Source organism: Orcinus orca, chromosome 2 (assembly GCF_937001465.1).
Source record: "Orcinus orca chromosome 2, mOrcOrc1.1, whole genome shotgun sequence".
In the NCBI taxonomy this organism is placed as follows: Eukaryota; Metazoa; Chordata; class Mammalia; order Artiodactyla; family Delphinidae; genus Orcinus; species Orcinus orca.
The window spans coordinates 160,383,580-160,405,815 of record NC_064560.1 but is presented as its reverse complement, the minus strand read 5'-3'; the positions used below and the strand labels follow the sequence as shown (position 1 = coordinate 160,405,815).

General features: G+C 35.6%; 2 protein-coding genes across 3 annotated transcripts in view; one reads left to right on the top strand and one right to left on the bottom strand.

Moving 5' to 3' along the window:
- RTN1 (reticulon 1) overlaps positions 1-22,236 on the top strand; it is a 413,685-nt gene that overhangs the window by 54,432 nt on the left and 337,017 nt on the right. The window lies entirely within an intron of this gene.
- The window catches only part of LRRC9 (leucine rich repeat containing 9), a 114,428-nt gene that overhangs the window by 28,437 nt on the left and 63,755 nt on the right, over positions 1-22,236 (bottom strand). The window contains exons 18-27 of the mRNA XM_049706427.1: positions 21,102-21,293; positions 19,730-19,855; positions 17,448-17,582; positions 16,247-16,424; positions 13,928-14,148; positions 12,876-12,998; positions 8,474-8,604; positions 4,682-4,790; positions 3,900-4,039; positions 945-1,081 (exon numbers count right to left, since the gene is read on the bottom strand). Of these exons, the coding sequence (XP_049562384.1) occupies positions 945-1,081; positions 3,900-4,039; positions 4,682-4,790; positions 8,474-8,604; positions 12,876-12,998; positions 13,928-14,148; positions 16,247-16,424; positions 17,448-17,582; positions 19,730-19,855; positions 21,102-21,293 (1,492 nt within the window). The remainder of the gene's footprint in view (positions 1-944; positions 1,082-3,899; positions 4,040-4,681; positions 4,791-8,473; positions 8,605-12,875; positions 12,999-13,927; positions 14,149-16,246; positions 16,425-17,447; positions 17,583-19,729; positions 19,856-21,101; positions 21,294-22,236) is intronic.

Below are 22,236 nucleotides of genomic sequence, written 5' to 3'. Positions count from 1 at the left end.
TACTGCCTATCCAACCACTTCCCTCTATATTGTTTTCACTTTGGCTTTTGCTCTTCCCACACTTCCAAATCTGATACTCTGAAGGTTACTAATGGTCTCCTTTTTTGTTGAATCCAATTGTGTACATCCAGTATGTTTTTCATAGGCCTCATTCTTTTTATCATTTGACTTTAGGTCAATCACCCTCTTTTCTCCTGACATTTAGAGTTTGTATTTCTTGGTTTTCTTTCAAAATTTTGTGAATGTCTCCTTTGCTGGTGCTTATTCCACCCTTCTTAATACTGGGTGTGGGGTGTGGAAGGGAATTGCTGAGAGGTAGTGGGTTTGTCTCCACATCCCTTTTTGGCTTTTCATTCTTTCTCTATACTTATTTCCTAAGTAAGCACATATGCTATGACTTCACCTGTTACCTCCACTGGGATAATTCTAAAATATACATCTCCAGTTCTGACCTGTGGTGCAGTACTACAACTTGAAAAAGTTTCCATTTTCATGTCTGAAAGTTGTCACAACACTAACTAATCTTTCCCTAGCTTTAGTACCTCATTTTGCCCAATCTCTTAATAAAAGCATGCAAACATCTTGAACTATTTTTCTTTCCTTGTATATCTAGTCATTAAGTACTAATATTTACTTCTTTTAAACTGCATTTTGGACTCACCCTTTCCACTGAGACCACTCTAGCCCCATTATGTCATTCATGCTGCATAGAAAATGCCATGTGTTTTGGTGTCAGAGCTAGAATGCAATATTCTATAGCTCTAGAATATCACATTTACATTATTTATATAAATAACCCAAGATAAACCCATTAGTGATTACTGAAATATTTTTGTCAATGAATCTGTTTTAATGTTGATGCTTATATTTGCTTTCAAAACAGGATGATAATCAAATCAGTTTTTAATAATAAAGACTTATACATGAATAGTGTTGCTACTCACCCTGAAGAAAGAGGAATTTTAAATTTCTTAGTCTGTTAAGCTGTAGCTGAATGAGATTACAAATTCCGTTGTAGCCCAAATGAAGAACTTCTAAACTGTGCATTATTGGAGGCAAATTTTCACTGCTCATTGTATCTCTGAAACACACATGTAAGTTTGAGCCCATAAACTTAATTTCAAACCAGCTGTTTGTATAAACATGAAAAGACAGTTTGGTATGTATTTACTATAAATTGAAGTTTAAAAAGAAAAAGAATGAATTTAGTAATAAATCAAACTATAATATTCTGTCTTCATAATTTATATAATAATCACATTTTCTTCTTTAAAAACAGTTTTATATGCTAAAGAACAAAGAAATACAGAAAGAGTTACTTGAAATAAAAAGCAAGAGCCAGTGCAATCAGGCAAGAAAAAGAAAAAAACAAATGTATTCAGATTGGAAAGGAATTAGTAAAACTGTCCTTATTCTCAGATGACAGGATCTTATATTTAGAAAATCCTTAGGAATCCACCAAAAAACTATTATTGCACCAATAAATGAGTTCAGCAAGATTACAGGGTAAAAGATTAATATACAAAAATCAACTGAATTTCTATACATCTTCAATAAACTGAGAATGAAATTAAGACTTCTATTCACAATAGTATAAAAAAGGATAAAATGCTTCACAAAAAATTAACAAAAGGAGTACAAAATGTATACACAGAAGATTACAAAACATTGCTGAGATAAATTAAAGATCTAAATAAATGGAGAAATATTCTGTGTTCACAGATTAGAAGACTCACTATTACTACTAAGATGGTAGTTGTCCCAAAATTGATCAATAGATTCAATGCAATCTCTATCTAAAGTCCAGCAGGTTTTCTTTCTTCTTTTTTTCTCCAGAAAATAACCATCTCATCATAACAGTTATAAGGAAATGCAAATAACCCAGAATATCCAAAACAATCTTTAAAGGAACAAGGTTGGAGGGCTTACATGTCCTGATTTCAAAACTTATAAAGCTGCAGTAATCAAACCAGTCTGGAACTGGCAAAAGGACAGACACCTAGATCAATGGAATAGAATTAAGAGTCCAGAAACAAACTTTTATATTTATGATCAATTGCTTTTCAACAAAGGTACCAAGGCAACTCAGTGGGGGAAAGGATAGTATATTAAACAAATGGTGCTGGGACAAATGAATATACACGTGCAAAAAGATGGATTTAGTCCTCACATTTTACCTCACAACGTGTACAAAAATAAACTCAAAATGGATCATAGTCCTAAATGTAAGAGGAAAAAAATTTTTTTGAAGAAAATATATGAGAAAATCTTTGTGAACTTAGGTTAGGCAAAGAGTTCTTAGGTACAACAACAAAATCATAATCTGTAAAAGAAAAAGTTGATAAATTGGACTTTATCAAAATTAAAATTCTTTTAAAAGACACTGTTTAAGAAAATAAAAAGACAAGCCACACATTGAGAGAAAATACTTGTAAATCATTTATTTGATAAAGGGCTTGTATCCAGAATATTTAAAGAACTCAGTAATAAAAAACCAAACAACATAATTGAAAAATAAGCAAAAGATTTAAACAGTCACAAATAAGATATAATAATGGCTAATGGGGGCTTCCCTGGTGGTGCAGTGGTTGAGAGTCCGCCTGCCGATGCAGGGGACACGGGTTCGTGCCCTGGTCCGGGAGCATCCCACATGCCGCGGAGCGGCTGGGCCCGTGAGCCATGGCCGCTAAGCCTGCGTGTCCGGAGCCTGTGCTCCGCAACGGGAGAGGCCACAACAGTGAGAGACCCGCATACCACAAAAAAGAAAAAAAAAGCAAATTAAAACCACAATAAGGTACTTCTTTAACTCCACTAGAATGGCTGTAATCAAAAACACAGACAACAAGTGTTGGTGTGGATGTGGGGAAATTAGAACCTTCAAAAATTTTTGGTAATGTAAAGTGGTGCAACCACTTTGGAAAACAGTGTGGCAGTTTCTTAAAAAGTTAAACATTAAATTACCATACGACTCAGGAATTTCACTCTTAGGTGTCTACTCAAGAGAAATGTGAACATGAGCACATACAAATACTTCTACACAAATCTTTATAGCATCATTATTCATACCAACACCAAAGTGGGACCAGTCCAAATGTCTATCAACTGGTGAATAGATAAACATGATGTGGAATATATTCAGACAATGGAATGCCCAACATATTCAGCAATAAAAAAAGAATGAACTAATAGATGCTATAACATGGATGAATCTCAAAAACATTATGCTAAGTGTAAGAAGTCAAATGCAAAAGACCACATATTATATTATTCCATTTATATAAAATGTCTGGAAAACATAACTCTCTAGAAAGTAGATTAGTGGTATCTTGGACCTAGAGGTGCAAAAGGGAATTGACTCCAAATAGACACAAGGCATCTCTCTGTTGTGTGATGGAAATGTTCTAAAACTGTACTGCAGTAGGTAGTAATTGCACAATTCTATAAATTTAGTAAAAATTATACACTTAAAATGAGTGAATATGGTAAGTAAACTGTACTTCAGTAAAGCTGTTAAAAAACAAATCTGAGTAGTCTCCAATATAAAGGAGGGGTATAAATTTTCATAGCAACTTTAATCAAAATAGCTTCAAACTGGAAACAACCCAAATGTTCATCAATGATAAAAGATAAACAACTTGTCATATAATGGAATACTACTTAGCAATAAAATGAAATTTATTTATCATACAATATAAGTATGAAATGGAGAAGGCTGGGAAAAAACAATAACAAAGAAGTATTTTGGTATCTTTTTATTTGTGAAGTTTATTTTTGGCATGTAGCTATTAAATTAAGTATTAAAATAAGCTAAATGTACGTACTGCTGTCATTAATGTGACTAACTGCTTTTTAAATTCCCAACCAAAATTATTTATAGTTGTAAAAAAAAAGAATAATACCTGTTTATTTTTGAAGTTCCTTGCTGCCCATAGCCACTTGAAGGCACTTTCTGGTAGAGTAGTTGTCTATTGGTCAAGTGAGTCTGAGGCTTTAGTCGGGGCATGATTGATTCAATATGATTATAGTTGAGGCATAAGACCTACAGAAGGAATCCATTATTAATCAGATATTAACATAGGAATGATGCTGTAAATATATCTTTGGCTATACAACATAATTTAATATATTAGTGTTAAAAATGACAAATTTTTATGTCCTAAATTGTCTGGATTTGGCTTTGAATGTGTTTTTTATCATCTCACATGCTGAAAAATACACCATTTCAAACAAAATAATGGAGACCTAGAAAGTTGCTCAACTTTCTCAATCTGTACTCCTGACTTCTCCAAGCCTTATTTAGATGAAATAACTCTAGTTGGAGAGATCGTTATTTCCCTAAGTTTAAAAGGCATTAGTAGATGGCTCAAAGCTGTAGGACAGGAGGCGATGAGGCTGCTTTGAGAACCACAGTATCCTCCAACTTCACTCACTACAGAGGCAGCCTTCCATCCCATCTCCTATTAGACAGGAAGACTCACTGCTTATAAGACAATCGCATAAAATTGAGATCAACTGAAATAACTTTGGGAAGTAATGCTTTTTTTCTTGGTGAAAAAATACTTTCAGAAAACTAATTTCTCTTCTTTAATGACATGAATATACATTTTAGCCCAAAGTAAAGAAGATTACAACTTGCACTGAAAACCTTGAAAGAAAAAAAGAAAATTTGTGAGTGACTCACCTTCACGTTAGGCAGATAGATTAATCCACTGAATGAGGTAAGATTATTGTTCTGTAGATTCACATTACACACATTTCTAAATTGGTCAACTGGAATCAAATCCACAGTTCTGAATTTAGACAGAGTAAATACAGTTATAATTTTAACAGGCAAATTATATTGGTGAATCTCTCATGTGTAACCCCAAAGGCGTTTTTAAAAGATCTGATCTGACAAATTCTATGGAAAAGAATTGCCTTAATATAAAATATATGCGTCAGGGCTTCCCTGGTGGCGCAGTGGTTGAGAATCCACCTGCCAATGCTGGGGACACAGGTTCGAGCCCTGGTCCAGGAAGATCCCACATGCTACAGAGCAACTAAGCCTGTACACCACAACTACTGAGCCTGCGCCCAGAGCCCACGAGCCACAACTACTGAGCCCACGTGCCACAACTACTGAAGCCCACGCACCTAAAGCCCTTGCCCTGCAACAAGAGAAGCCACCACAATGAGAAGCCCGCGCACTGCAACAAAGAGTAGCTCCTGCTCGCTGCAAACAGAGAAAGCCACGCACAGCAACGAAGAACCAAAGCAGCCAAAAATAAATAAATAATTTATTTATTTATTTTTAAAAATAAATAAAAAGTAAAGTTTAAAAAAATAAAATATATGGGCCAAATGATCAGATAAATACACATTTTTGTTGGGTACATGTGTAAGAAAATGACATACAATTTCATTGACTTAAAAAAACATGTCTATTATCACATAAATATAGAACTATCATAAAAGAAACGTTAAAAATAAACATTTCCAATTTCTTTATAATTCCATACATGTTCATGAAGTCATAGTGAAGTTGATATGGTAAACCATAAGATTTTCAGGTTGTAAACTGCAGAGGATATATATGAAATAGGTTATTTCTGAAATGCCAGGAAGGGGTTTGGGATAGGAAAGAAAAGGAGAAAGTAGGTAATTTCTTTGAAAACAGAGTTTTCTGTGGAATCTCCTGAAAACTTTTATGGCATTCCACCTTGTAAGGATGTTTTGGTAATTGGTCAGAATGCTTGATTCCTAGTCCACAGCTTTAAAAGTGTTTTACCTTCCTTTGAGCTATGAGGGAGAAGAGCATAAAGCTTAATCACCTTGTTCTAAACACTTCTTTTTTTCATATATCCCAATTTGTTTCATTTATATATTCTTTTAATTGAGGTATAATTGATATACAATATCATGTTAAGTTTCAGGTGTACAACATACTGATTCACAATTTTTAAAGATTATATTCCATTTATATTTGTTATAAAATACTGGCTATATTCCCTGTGTTGTACAGTATATCCTTGTGGCTTATTTATTTTATACATAGTAGTTTGTACCTCTTAATCTCCTACCCTTATCTTGTCTCACCCCCTTCCTTCTCCCCACTAGTAACCACTAGTTTGTTCTCTATATCTGTGAGTCTTTTTTGTTATATTCATAGTTTATTTTTTACATATAAGTAATATCATACAGTATTTGTCTATCTCTGTCTGACATATTTCACTTAGCATGATACCCTCCATGTCCATCCATGTTGTTGCAAATAGCAAAAACAAAATTTCCTGCTTTTTTGTGGCTGAGTACTATTCCATTTTATATGTATATACCACATCTTCTTTATTCATCTGTTTATGGTCACTTAGGTTTCTTCCATATCTTGGCAATTGTAAATAATGTTGCTATGAACATTGGGGTGCATGTATCTTTTTTGAATTAGTGTTTTCATTTTTTCCCAGGAGTGGAATTGCTGGGTCACATGGTAGTTCTATTTTTAGTTTTTTTGAGAAACCATACTGTTTTTCATAGTGGCTGTACCAATTTACATTTCTACCAACAGTATATGAGAGTTCCTTTTTTTCCACATCCTCGTCAACATTTGTTGTTTGTGGTCTTTTTGATGATAGCCATTCTGACAAGTGTGAGATGATATCTCATTGTGTTTTTTGTTTGTTTGTTTGTTTGTTTTTTGCGGTAAGCGGGCCTCTCACTGTTGTGGCCTCTCCCGTTGTGGAGCACAGGCTCCAGATGCGCAGGCTCAATGGCCATGGCTCACAGGCCCAGCCGCTCCACGGCATGTGGGATCCTCCCGGACCAGGGCACGAACCCGTGTCCCCTACATCGGCAGGCGGACTCTCAACCACTGCGCCACCAGGGAAGCCCTCATTGTGGTTTTCATTTGCATTTCTCTGATGATAAACGATGTTGAGCATCTTTTCATGTGCCCGTTGGCTATCTGTATGTCTTCTTTGGGGAATGTCAATTCAGATCTCTTCTGCCCATTTTTAATCAGGTTGGTTGTTTTTTTTTTTTTTGATGTTGAATTGTATTGTCTGTTTATATATTTTGGATATTAACTTCTTGTTGGTCATATATTTAATTTGCAAATACTTTTTCACATTCAGTAGGTTGTCCTTTCATTTTGTTGATGGTTTCCTTGGCTGTGCCTACCACACCTTTAAAGAAATGCTCACCCCTGAAGTTATAATTATGATACACTTTATACATTAAAAGTCATTTATTCTTTTGACATGTTTTCATTAGTTTGTTTCCTAAGTGCAGACAATATGTTTGGAAAGGCTACAACAAATATGAAAGTCACTGTCTGTGTCCTCAAGAAATGGGATTCAGAAAAACTATAATAAAAAAGGAAGGGCCTTCTATGTTGTACAAAGAGATTTAAAATTTTATTCTGTAGACAGTGGAAAGACATTGAACAATGTTGAGAAGGGAAGTGATCTGATAAAACTTGCATCTTAGAAGGCGGTATGGATAATAGATGAATTTGCAGGTAAGGTTGTATAAGACAAAAAAAAAAACAGTTTCTAAATTAGTTAATTCCCCAACCTAGGACAAGGGCAATGACTATGGAAAGAAGGGGGGAACTATGACACATACTTAAGACACAGACTCTATAGAATGTAGTGATTAATTAAAAACGGAGGACAAGGGCTTCCCTGGTGGCACAGTGGTTGGGGGTCTGCCTGCCGATGCAGGGGACGCGGGTTCGTGCCCCGGTCCGGGAGGATCCCACGTGCCACGGAGTGGCTGGGCCCGTGAGCCGTGGCCGCTGAACCTACGGGTCCGGAGTCTGTGCTCCGCAATGGGAGAGGCCGCAGCGGTGAGAGGCCCGCGTACCGCAAAAAAACAAACAAACAAACAAACAAAAAAATGGAGGACAAAGGAGAGAGAGTGGACTCTAGATTTTTGGCTTGGGCGACAACAGGTGAATGTTGTTTCCTAAATGCTATCTAGAGAGCAATCGAATATTCAAATTAGGAGGCTAGATTTGGGGTAAATTAGGGGGTCATTGTCATAAATTAAAACTATGGCTAAAGATGTCTGCCTGTGAAGAGTGCAGAATAGAAAAAGAAGAGAAACGGATTTATTAAACAGGAGGACAATGATAACATTCATGAGAACAGCATCAGAGGAATGGTGGCAGTGGTAGCCAGAGAGCATTGGATTAGAGTGGTACAATGTGAGGAGCAAACCTAGTATGTTCTAATTTTAAAAGCTTGATTGTAAAAGAAAAGGGAAATATAAGGTCTTAGAAAGAGCTTGATGACATTTTTAATCATAGTGTGTGATAATAAAAGTTATTAATGCAATTCAAAGATGGTAAAGTTAGTATGAGATTGTGAAGTAGTGTAGATGATTTTCTGAATTACTGGTTATATTTGGATAAGATGTATAAATTATAAACCTTAGAAAAATAATAATAACTATATATTATAATATCAAATAGCATAGAATAAAATGATTGTACCTGATGGATGATGAAGTCCAGTTTAGTTCTTGCATTTGGGTGAAGTTTGAATGTCCTTGTCGTTCAGCAATCATGTCAGAAGTAAGTCTGCCACCAAACAAATCTTTTGCACACTCAATCTCTGGTGGTTCCTGTATATGAGGATATTTAGAAAGTGAGGTTCTCTCTTACAGATGACTAAATGACATTAATTCTTTGGTTCCAGGTCAAAATGGAATAGCCTCATTTCTCCCTATTTCCTACTAAGTACAGCTAAACCCTTGGATATTATATATAAAATAAATATAGGAGACTGAAAGGTGCAGAGAAGAAGGCAGACCACCTAGGGACCTTGGGACCTGAGGAATGACACTGTGGTGAGTCCTCTGGTGTGTTACTGAGATAATAATAAGAAACCTTCATCTACTGTTCCTGGCCTGGCCATATGGTCAGGCAGGAGGGCAATGGAAAACTGACCTATTAAAAAGATGCCCATATGGGGCACAGCCTTATGGAAATTTGAGGTGTACATTAAAGTAGGACACATTGATGCCCATCTGAACTCTCTTCCCATTTTGGAAGGTGATTGGAATTGACAAGCAGATATGCCCATATGCTCACTTAAGGTGGCCACCTGGGTCTATAAAATAGGTGGACATTGGGGGTCTACAGCAGTGCGGAGATGGGCTGAATCTAGACATATTCCTCTTGCACCCTCTGAGGCACTAAATGCCAATAAGAACTGTTCTGTCTGCCAGCAAAAGAGACAGAGACTGCAGATGGCTATGTGGCAGATTTCCCTGTGGGAAGGCCCTGAATATAGCTGGCAAGTCAGACTGAGGCTGGTAGCCCTGGGGGACTACAAATGGGTCTTGACAGGAATAGATACTGACTCTGGACTGGGATTTGCTTACCCAGTGTAAATGCAAATGCACATAATGCTATAAAAGAACTGGAACAGAAGATATTGCACCAATCTGGACAGTTGACTTATTTCTTCAGACCAAGGAACACACTGAACAGCCCATAATGTCTAACAGTGGGCAGAAAGATATCCCCCTCAGAGTAGTAGTTCAATAGAGAACTAGAATGGGCAATTAAAACATTGGTTGTCTAAAATGCGGGGGGAGATAAAAGCATGATGGGCTGGCTTAAATACCTTCCTAAGAGTGCTCATACTCAGTGTGAACATGAATGGGGGCTAAAGGAGGGTCCCCGCTGGATAGACTTCTGTTTTTCTGGTGCATCTGGGGGATGGGGCAAGGATGCTGATATGACTATGCAATTCTTGCGAAAGAAGGATGATGCTGGTATAACCATTATATTTTTTCTTTCATTCTTCCTCACATCACCTCAAATTTTTTTTCTACCTGATGCAGTGGCCACAGGACCACAGCTACAACTACAAATACTGGAAACAGGGATAATTCCTAAGCGAGAAACTATGTTTTTAAGCCTTTTGTCAGGATTCCTAAAGGCCTGATGGGGGTAGGTTTTACCTTCACCCCATCTGGCAAAACTGGGGTTAACAGTGAATGTATCTGTATTTCCTGGTGGCAAAAATAGCCCACTAGTTTTGCACCTATATAACCTTGTCCTATCTGAAGTGGGGTGGACTGAGGGGAGGTATATGCTAGACTAGACCAGCACAGTGGCTGAATCTAATATCCCTTCCAAAGGTGGAAAAGTATGGGTATAAATGGAGAGAACAGGGAAGGGCACTTACGGGTAAAGGAATTAATAAATAGATTATGTAATGAGGAAATCCAATATTATATTACCTCAAAAGGGGTTCAGAGCAAGAGATGATATTGTCTCAGTTCAATTATATCAGATGCCTGAAGAAAGGATTAAGCTATGTGTTTTGAGACCACTCCTGCTTTTGGAACCTGACAAAGTCTCCAATGGAAACCTGCAAATCTGAGTGGCCTCACTGGGAGAGACATTTCTATATGATTATGGACTGGATAATTACTGAATGGGATTACAGTAATATTCCAATATATTTTGAATTTTCTGATCATTTTGCTGTAAAGGATCTGTGTTCAAAGGCCAGAGCATGAGCTGTGATATTGTGATTTATAATAAGAAACTTATATTTGGTCTTTGTCTACTGTTCCTGGCACATAGCTCCTCAAACCTTCATAATTTCCTATATAAGAGCCATAGGGGCATCTTTTATTATAATATTTGGTTTTTTGTTTTCGGTTTCTGAAATAGGTCCAGAGCCATAAAGGTGAAAGGACTGTGTTGCTATTTATGACAAGCTCCTTTCAACCAGTCTGAGTATCTTAACAAGATGACTTTTGGAAAGTCCTTAAGAATGGGGGCTGGTTGCCAGGGGCAGCAACCATGATTAGAGGGTTGGAACTTCCAGTACCACTCCCTTACTTCCTGGTATGATTATATATCCATGGAGCCTTGGGCACAGAGTGAGGCTCAGCTGTCCATACTTTACCATTAAAAAGTCATGTCACTTGGAATGTCATTTAAATTCTCTGGAGTTCTTTGCGCTCATTGATAAAATAAAGGATTTAGACTATGTCATTTCTAAAGTCCAGGTCCATTTACCTCTCAAACACTCTAGGATTATATTGCTCTTCTACTTCCCTCTGTGTCTACTTTTGGTGGCTTCTTTTCCTCTTTACATTTCCTAAATGGAAGTATTAAAGGCTCACTTGGATTTCTTTACTTTCTTTACTCTCTTTCCTTAGTCAATGTTATATCCTTTTGGTTTTAATTATCAGCTTTCTTCATGTGTCTAACACTAATCATCTTATTCCTGAAAATGCTTTTCTTCCTGTAATCATATTTCTGTTATGATATCTCTTAGTGGAATAGACTCAAGTCTTGTAGACATCTTTTATTCTTCCATTTCCTCGTCCTTCAAATTTAATTGGTTGCCAAGTTCTGTCAATTCTTCCCAGTATTTCTCCTACCTTTCAGCTCTCCATTTTTAAAACCACTTCCCCTTGGTTTATTTCAGTTTCTCATTACCTCACATGTAGACCACGCTAATAGCGTCCTATTGGTTTTTCATCAATCACTTTAAACACTGCTGTTAAATTTCCTAATATATGGTTTTCAAAATGTTATTCCCCAATTCAAAAATCTTCAATGCCTTCCCATTACCTCTCAATTAAAGTCTAAATTATTCAATCTAGTCTTCATGTCCATTATTAATTCATATATTTATATTCTACCTCATTCCACAAAGAATTTATGGCAGCTTACAGGAGGAACATATACTCAAATAGTAAAATGCAAATAATAAATAGTGAAGATCAAGACTGAGGATGATGTAAGTTAAATAGATCAAAACTGGGGATAGGGACAGATAGACCATAAGTCCTACAGGGTTTCTGTCATTGAACCATAAATGTGGCCCTGAGCTTTTAGGTAGTCAAAGTGAAAAGGAAAATAGTTTAAAAATACTCATTGTCAGTGAGGACAGCATAACTTTTCCTCAGGGGGGAAAGGTTTTCCTACACTGACTTCTAAAAGCACTTTCTCAGGTGGCCCTTCAAATGAGGGCACAGAGAGATAGGAAGGATAAGATACTCAACACCACCATTGGAGCACATACAGTACTAGTTTCATGAGACTGTTTTTAAAACGTCCCTCAATGAAAGCCAACACCTAAATAAAACCCAGTATACAAGATTCTAGAGAATTGTTTGTGTTTGGGGGAGAATATTTTTGATTCTTCATTCTGAGAAGGGCCCTGAAAAAAATCAGGGTTAGAATTAGTAATTTTCTCAGAGCACCTCAAAGTCCCAAATAATCATGAACTATCTCTCAGTTTCCTAGAAATTTGATGAGTTTTATTGTCTGACAGGGGCTAGGCAATGTTACACAGGGAACCTTTTTATTCTTCACCCATTTGTTTTGCACTTATCCTGTTACATGGAAATCAGGAGCCCTGTATGAACTTACTAGTTATAGAATCCAAGTTTCCAAATATTGCTTTCATATTCAGTCCTATGTTCTGTGTTATTTTTTACACAGTATAAAAAGTTATTTTTTACTAGTATAGTTTACTAGTAATGTTGACATACCATTTTTTGGTTCAAATATGTTTTTCTTAAATCTTAACAACTGTATTTTTCCAGGTAACAGGAAGCTGTTTTTAGGCCCAAGAGGACGGTAGGGGTCCAGGGCAGTTTCTCCTATCCTGTCTCATAAATTTGTTAGGCACTGAATTCAGTGGGTGCAAATGTACGCAGCATCTTCCCTCCCAGACTACCTCAATTTAAACAATTAAAACCCAGATCTAAAATGTGCTTTGGAGACCTAGATTTTAATAAGCATAATAAGTTTGGGTAACATACTAGTGATAAAGCAACATTCAAAATGATTATGGCCTATGGATATATTAATATGAAGCCTGGACCAAATGCTATGAGTCAATAAAACAACTTACAATTGAGATTCCATCCAGACCTTTCAGTTCTGGAAGATGAAATATTACAAACAACCGGTAGTTTTCTTGATTCCATACAATAATGTTTCCATACATGTCTAGAATGACCAGGTTGCATAAACCCTGGTAATAAAAATACATACATTTAAAGTGATATACATATATATCTCACTCTAACAAGTTTTTTTCCCCTTAAGAGTTTAATCATCCTTGAATTTTAATATTAAATTACTCTATCATTTCATAGTGATTTGAGTGCTTTTAAGTATGCTGCTGTTTAGTGCAAGCATTATACTTTCATACTGTTAAGGTCTAATTTTGTGCGGTATTTCAGTGGTCTACATTATATGATCAGAATCCCTTTTTGGATGCTGGTGCTAAATGTATTACCCATGATAAAGATTTGCAAAGAAACTTAGCAAAGTTTAAAACATATACTTTGTTTATGGAATAATGATCTGTTAAATAGTATGTGTGTATACAGATACAACAGTGAAATGAAACAATGAAAAACAGTCTTCTGATGAGGGATAAAACTGAAGTGCTTCTGCCTTGTAAGAGAGTAGCAGAATTCATCTTAAGGGAAAATGTGCTTCCTTATTAGATAAGACGTTTGTTGTGAAGGAAGGGCCCTGAGTAGATATGGATGGGAGAGGTTAAGACAAGAGGGAGTAAAACTAATCCTCATCTATAATGTAAAATGGTTTGTTTTGTTGCTGTTGTTGATTAGGTTGACTCTGCAGCTCTAGAAGTAGTTGTATTGGGGGAATACAATGAGGATAAGGCTGCAAGTAAGGAAAGATGGGAAATGGACATAAGTTTTTGGTAGGAGATAAAGCCCTAGCAATATGGTATCAGCAAAAGGAAAGAGGCCACTGCAAGTCCCAATGGTAGGAAATGGACATCAAATACATTTTTCTTGATTTTTATTTTCTTCCTTACATTTTTCTATATTTTCCAAATTCTGTACAGTAAACATGCATTACTTTCATAGTATAAAGAAATAAGAAAATATTTAGAAAACCAAAAACATTAGTACTCCAGAGAGTCACCTTTAAATTGTAGATCTCCTGATTGAGAGCAATATAGTTATTGCCTATGTATAATTCAATTAGTGTAAAAGCTTTTTGTAAACCACTCAATGAAGTGATTTTGTTGTTCTCAAGAGAAAGGGAATGAAGATGAAGCATGTTATCAAAAGTATGCTTTTCCAAACCAGTGAGGAGATTATTATTTATGCTGAGGCGGGTTAATTTAGTCAGCTTGGAAATGCCTAGAAAAATAAGCAAATTCAAGAAAAGATTCAGACAGCACTGAAAAGTTAATTTAAAAAACACCTGGCTGGTTGTTTTACTGTTTCTCTTTTTCTAAGTTCAAATGGCTTTACAGATTTTATAGTATTAACCATCATTGTTTTTCCTTTTGTTAAAGAAGAATAAAATGTGTACTAGATAATATATTAAATTCCAATTTTGGATTTCCAAGTAGACACATTTTTTTTAGGTGTTAAGGGAAGGTATTGTATAGGAAATACTGAATTAAGCTTTCAAATAACCTTTAAATTATGTAATTAATTAAGGTTTTCACCATCACAATAATATAAAACTCTACTTTACAAAGCTCAAAATAATCACCAACCCCCATTGTAAAACATTAAGGGTAAGGAACTAGAATACAACACTCTGGAAAGTATTCCTTACTGTGTCATCATTTGTATTAAAAAGAACCTAATTCTACCTTTGTATGCTTGAAAGCAGTCTAAGACAGAACTTTAGAAAATGCTTCCTCTCACCACAATCTAACCCCCTATGTACATTATGTGCTGTAGACACTTTATAACTGTAGGTAGGATGGTGCAGTTGACAGATAAGAACTCTGGAGTTAGAACTGGTTTCAAATGTTGGTTTCACACTAGATTTGGGACCATAGGTAAATTATGTAAAATTATGTAACCTCTGAGACAAATTTTCTTCATCCATGAAATGGATATACTGAAATCTACTTCTAACGGTTATGGAATTAAACAGAATGGCATTTGAAAAGTATCAGTTATAGCTTTTGGCAAATAAATAATCAGTCCTCAATAAATTTTATTCATGCACCCCTTTCACACCAGCCTTTATCATGGGACTACGAAATGCTGAAAGCAAATCAATCTAGGGCAAGTTAGGATGTAGTATCAAAGCAAAAATCCTTAAATGCATATTAAGCTTATCTATGTTTGGAAAAAAGAAGATAAATATCTGTTAAAGTTTAGTGGGGTAGTTATGTTTGAAAAGTGGGTATAGGGAAAATACAGGTTGAAGGAGTTTTCCCTTCAGTAGGCTTATGGAGGGGAATAAAAAGGAAATAGGGTTCTCAATTGTTACATACATAGCAAAATTAACACCCTATTGTATGGGAATGGAGACTAGTGATAGTTGTAAACACAGATGCCTGACCTACACCTCCGCCCCCCCACCCCCAACCCCCCCGCACTGTTTACTTAGCTAAAATCTACAGAGGAGAGGCCTGTGGATCTATATACTCAATAAGTATCCTAAGTGATTCTTATGATCAAGCAATTTTTAGAAACTATTGTTAACAGCCATTAAAATGAAGTATAACAAATGTTATACATGCTGTTTTTAATACTTGCTTTTGCATATGTAATTTTTTAAAGTAAAATTTTCTATTTTATGAAAAAGGTAGTACACACATGCTAAAAACAATTCAAAAGCTAATAAAGTGTAAATTAAGTCTCTTTCTCAGGCATGATTTTCAATTCCTACCTTCTCTCCTTGACAAGGACAGCCTTGTTACCAAAATGCACATCCAGAAATGTATTATACCTAGATAAGTATGCATGATGTGTGTGTGTGTACACTTATGCAGGCATTAATAAAGCTGCTTAATTTGTACTTGTATGTGGATCCCAGTAAAAGTTTATATAGTACATCTGATTTTCAACCTCCAGTATAAAATGTTCATTTTGTTGAAAGTCTTCAAATTTCCAAATGTAACCTTAATTCCATATTTTGAAAAATGAACTGAGCTGCTTTATCTTTTTCAAAAGCACACCTCATTCTTTCATTTATTTACTCAATGGTACAGATTTTGAACACTGACTAGTTTGTAATGTGCTAAGTTTGGTAATAGATGGTAAACACTGGTTAAGAGAGGGGAGGGAAGGCAGCTAGTTGGGCTCATTATATATAGCAGTCAGTCACAGATCCCACTAAAGAGGTGTTTAGAATACTCTACTCCAAACCTTCTTGGAAATTCTCTGAAGACCTTCCTCTTCAGAAATTCTATCCTCAGTGTTATTCACTTTTTGCTCTTGTTAATTAGACATTCATATTTTAAGACTTTAAAATTCTCTAATACCTTACCTTCTATCTTTGAGATGCAGTTTCCATCTAATGTGAGCTCTTCCAGGTTAACACAAGATTCCAAGCCTTCCATTTTAGTGAGATTATTGTTGCTGAATGATGCCCACTTCAAATTTTCCAATTTTTCTAAATTTGTGATTTTAAAAAGATGTTGCCCATCTAAATTTAAGGCAGTTATCTGTAGAATAATTCACATTATATGTTGCTTCTGGATGACATCAATAACTTCAATGTTATAAGATAAAAAGGCTAATGAAATAATTCAAATGTGGTAAGTAACATAAAAAGTCCTCTAGGAACTAAAGATATTGCAAAGCTCTTAGTTTACGGAAAAGTAAAATTTGACAAGATTATAACTCAGAGGGACTTATATGGTATTACAGACACTGAGCTGTGCCAGTCAGATTCCCAGCAGTGAAGGACTTGTCCCAGTTGCTGCAAGTGCTGTTGGCAGAAAGCCTTCAACTGTCAGTCCCTTCAGGGACAGCATCAGCAGCAGAGAGCTGCCTTGTCCAAGGTCATGCTCCTTCCCACGTTGGCCCACATCCAATGATGAAAGGAAAGAAAGGCCTGGCCATCTCAGCCCAACTTGGGACAGATTTAAAGGGCCATTCTAATTTCACAACTCCCTGTGGAGTCAGCTAAGACTATCACAGAGCCGGCATCACAACTAAATATCTATGTATATTCTGTAATAAAAAGAATGCCATTAATATCTTCCATTTTCAAGGGTCAGATTCTCTTAGCCCAGTTTCTATCTTTGGCAAGAGGTAAAAGGGTGCTTCTTGAGCAAGAAGCTGCTAGTGCTCCATAACTTTTCCCTTAGCCTTGGCTGAATTCTGACCAGTTCCTCCATTCTCTTGCCAGGATTCTTGATCCCTTTTACCTTGCCATCCAAATTTTTGGCTTGGTCTCTGGCTCTGAGCTTTAAAGTTTTCTTGTTTATTTTGATATATTCTCAGAATCTACCCTTTGGTTTTGCAGTGTACCTTTATCCTAAATTTCCTGTTCTGTAGTGACCACTGCTGAGTTCTAGCCCCTGTGACATAACTACTCATGACTTGACTTCTCTTTTACTTTTAATTTAGCTCTTCCAGTTTTCTGCCCATTACCTATCTATGCCCTCGTTATGATACAAAGGCCAAAGCTGACTAAAAAAATCAATTAAATTTTTATATTAGGTTTAATAAATTGTCTTTACCTTCAAGTACCAGTTTCCACTCAGATGTGAATGTGGTCCTAATTTTGAAATCTGTGTCAGAATTTTGGCAGAAGGCCATATACTAAGAATCCGTGATCTCTCCTCTTTAGTACTAGAATGCCGTAAGAGAGATAACTAATAAAACGAAAAACACATAAAGGAAATAGCACAGAGAGGTCCATATATATATAGTTAAAAGAATTGTTTCCTAGATGAGCGGCCCAATGAATACTTTTAAAATATGACATTTTCTTTACCTTAAAATGTTTTCAGTATATGGATATACTTTATATATCTCACTCATTTTTTTGTTTTAGCAGACATTTAACCACAAAATAATATTTATAAAACTGTGAAAGGATTATTATAAAACAAACACCATATAATCCATCATGAAACCAGTTTAAGAGCCAGAATATTCCTACTACCCTAGAAGCTCCCTGGGTGCCCCATCCTAATCTTTTTTTCTCTCCTTCTCCTTGGAAGCCATCACTCATCTCAAGTGAATCAATTCCCTAAGAAGCATTCAATTGATCTCAAATTTTGTATCTATCATACTTTCTTTCTTTATAGACTTATGTTTATATCCATAAATAAAATATTAGTCTTATACATATTCAAATTTTATGTAAATTGAATATGTTTATATTCTTCTATGACTTGCTTTTTTGCTCAGTATTATATCCATGAGATTCTTCTATGCTTCTTCCTGTAGCTGTAGTTCATTCATATGTCATTGCTATATAATATTTCCTTATCAATTCTCCCATCAATGAACATTGAGCTGATTTCAGTTTTTTGCTGTTATAAGCATTGCTATCATAAGTATTCTTGTGCATGACTCTTGGTATATATATGCAAGAGTTTCTTTAGAGTATATAACTTGCTAGGTTTAGGGTATGTATATATTTAGCTTTACTAGATAGGGCCAATTTGTTATCCAAGATGGTTGTACCAATTGGAACCTTTACTTCAAACCTTTGCTAAAACTTGATATTGTCAAGGGTTTTTTTCCCCCCAGTAGTGGCCATAAATTGGTAGATCATTTAAGTTTTAATGTTTATTTTCTTGAGTATTAATGTGGTAGAGCATCTTTTCCTAAGTTGTTTGGCTGTTCTGATTTCCTCTCCAGTGAAGTGTCTGTTTAAATGTTTTGCTCAGTTTTCTGTTTGATTGGTTGTCTTTTTCCTGATATATTTTGGATATATAAAGAATATTTTTTGTCAGATGTGTTTCAAATTTCTTTTCCCAGTATATAGCTTGTCTTTTCACTTTCTGCCCTTTGAGGAATAGATGTATTAATTTTAACATAGACAAATCTAACCTTTTATAGTATATGCTCTTTGTTTCTTGCATAATAAATTCTTCCCTCATTCAAGGTTATAATGATAATCTCTGATCTTTTCTTCTAAAACATTTTTGGTTTTGCTTTTTGTAGTGAAAGCCTTAATGCACTTGTTCCAGTGCCTTTTATTGACTAGCTCCCTGATCTGTACAGGCAGCTCTGTTATTTATCAAGTTTCCAGGTATGTGTGGGTCTACACTGGGTCTTTATACTCTGTTGTATTGGTCTATTTGTCTAACTCTTCCAATTCCACATTGTCTTACAGGATTTTAGTAAGTTTTGATTTCTGGTAGGATAAATCCCCAACTCTTCTTCAGGAGTTAATTATATTCTTATCAACAAAAGAGTTTCTTTCCTTCACTTTGAACAGATACAAAATTAAACATTGCATTAAGGAATTAATATTCAAATATTCCACAAAAAGTAAATAGCTAGATAACTAGAGTGGAGATATTTAGGATGTTGAAGCTACTTTGGCCAAAGTAGCGTTCTTAATCTGGATAATATAGGTATTTCCCCTTCCCTAAGTTAATAGGTTTTGTTTTCTTTCAGCCAGACACATATAATATCAATACTAGGTAAATAATTTACTAAATGCTTTCTCAAGGCCTCGAAGCTTACCTTATCCACAGAAAGTTGCTTATTTTCATGTAGGTTCTAAAGGACTCTGGTGAGTTCAGGTTGACTAGGAAAGAAACAGTTACCCTAGAGGTATTTTGGGGGTAGTGTGCAGGGATGAGAATCCATACAACCAGTTGGTATTTAAATGGAATACATTTAAACAGAAAAAAAATTCAAGTGATATGATTGTTATAGACTGATCTTTTTATTAGCATGCTAAGAGAGAATATAAAATCTCAATAACAAAATAAGAGTATGGGAAATATTATTTGTATATTCTAAATAGAACAAGAAATATTAAACAGTAAAATCCAACCTGAGTAATCTTTGTCCCAGAAATAAATTTCTTAGCTGCTGTTGCTTCTTCTTCAGAAATAAGGACTCCATCTAACTGAGTAAGAGTCTTTAATCTGCCAATAACACTCAGTCTTAATGTGGCTGGCTTGGGAAAAATACCAAAAGTTAATTTTTACAAAATATTACATGTGCTATGACATGGAAAGGAGTTCTTTGTTCCTTCCCACATAATTCAAATTATGCATCTCCTACTTTATTATATTTGTCTAAAAATAAAGGCTTAATTCTTTAAACAATAGTTGAAATTAAATTATATTTAAGAATTAATCTTTTTTGTTTGAAGGTGGATAGTTCTACTCTTGTGGAGAGAGGAAATCCCACAAGCTGTTGAAAAGTGACTGTGGTGAAAAGTGTTCACAGAACAACTGCAGTGCCTCCTGCTTATCTAGATCAGCATTTAGCTAGTCAGCTCCATGGGTGATCCAATACAGATCTTCAGCTCTTGACATTTAATTTGGCAACAGGGCTATAGCTGTACTGTGATCATTCAGGAAGTCTGATTTGGCAAAAGAAAAATATTCTTCAATTTTACTGAGCTAAAAAGGAGAAATACAATAGTATAAACATCGTAATACGGCCAATTTAAAAGAACCAATCATGCTTTAGTCCCTTTTAAAAATGTTGAACACAGTCTATATACATTTTTGAAAAGCAAGGAAAGGAATAGTCTTGAAATTATAAACTTGGGGCTTATTTTAAATACTTGGAGATACTCTTCAGTATAATCATTGAATATTGAAATTTCTTAGCATGAATCTACATATTTTTGTGATGAGAAAGAATAGCGTTCAATCAAATTTCCTTTTATAACAACATAAATAAGACTTTATAATTCAGGTTCATCAGGGAATGTGAAGCATAGGAACCAAGAATAATAGAATACAGTGAGAGAAACATACTATTGTTAATTTAAAAGTAAACATGCTTTTGTTAATTTTTCCCCCTTTAATAGTATGTTTCTCTCACTGTATTCTATTATTCTTGGTTCCTATGCCTCATTACAGTAGGGTTCTAGCATGCTGAGCTATACTGCACTATGAAAATTCTCTGAAGGTGTGCAAATGGCAGTGACATCTAACACTTTTAAAACCACAATACTCTTAAACTATTAGAGGTTGCAAAAAAAGTCTGATGTGAAATTAAAGACTTTTCTTATAGTAACATTTTATTCACTTGATCACTACACTAAATTCAACTTATGAAATACTTAAGGGAATTCTAGCGAGACAAAGATAGTTTGCCTATTTCTGGCTATTCTTGAATAGTAGTGAGAAAACAGCTTTGAAATAAAAATGATTGTTTGCTTTTTTATAAACATTTCTGTTTCATACCTTTTGCCATGGATTATGTCGAATATCCAGAGTGAGAAGGCTTGTGGTGTGTTTGCATAACATATTTATTTCATCGCCAGATTTTTTCAGTTGATTCCAGCTCAAGTCTAAGTGCTTAAGTTTCATCAGACCTCTAAATCCCTCAAGAGTTATCACATGGTTATGACTTGCATCCAAACATTCAAGGTTATCCTGCAACACATACAAATAGAAGTGATGCTAGAAGGATCACGGTTTGTATTTACATAGTTCTTTTCTCTCTGATTCTCTAAGTATTTTACGTGCTTTTTTGGTAATCCTCACAGAAAACCCAAACACTAGTTATACTGCAGCAATGGTATCAATGTACATATTTTCCTAGTCATTTTCTCTTAATTCTCACTTCAGCCTTTTAACATAGAGTGGCAATGTTTGTTTTCATGGAGGAGAAGGAAAAGAGAAACTGGCAAGATAATTGTCTCCAACAAACAAAGAATTACATTTCTTATATCTAGGCTTCTAGTTTATACAATTGAACTCATGGCCTGGTTAAAAAAGTTTCGTCTTCAGAGGCAGAAACTAAATCTATTCCATTCGATAATTTCCTTTTTTAGAAGTACATGATTTTTTTTTTTTTTTTTTTTTTTTTTTTTTGCGGTACGCCGGCCTCTCACTGCTGTGGCCTCTCCCATTGCAGAGCACAGGCTCCGGACGTGCAGGCTCAGCGGCCATGGCTCACGGGCCCAGCCACTCCGCGGCATGTGGGATCCTCCAGGACCGGGGCACGAACCCGTGTCCCCTGCATCGGCAGGCAGACTCTCAACCACTGCGCCACCAGGGAAGCCCTATATTTTTTCTTATATAAAACATATTATTCTGTTATATAGAATTTTGTACCCTTCTAACATATTCACACACCATTAAGTATTCTTCAAAATGATTTTTCATGGGGCTTCCCTGGTGACACAGTGGTTTAGAGTCCGCCTGCCAATGTGGGGGACATGGGTTCTACCCCTGATCTGGGAAGATCCCACATGCCGTGGAGCAACTAAGCCCATGTGTCACAACTACTGAGCCTTCAGTCTAGAGCCCACGAGCCACAACTACTGAGCCCACATGCCACAACTACAGAAGCCCATGCACCTAGAGCCCATGC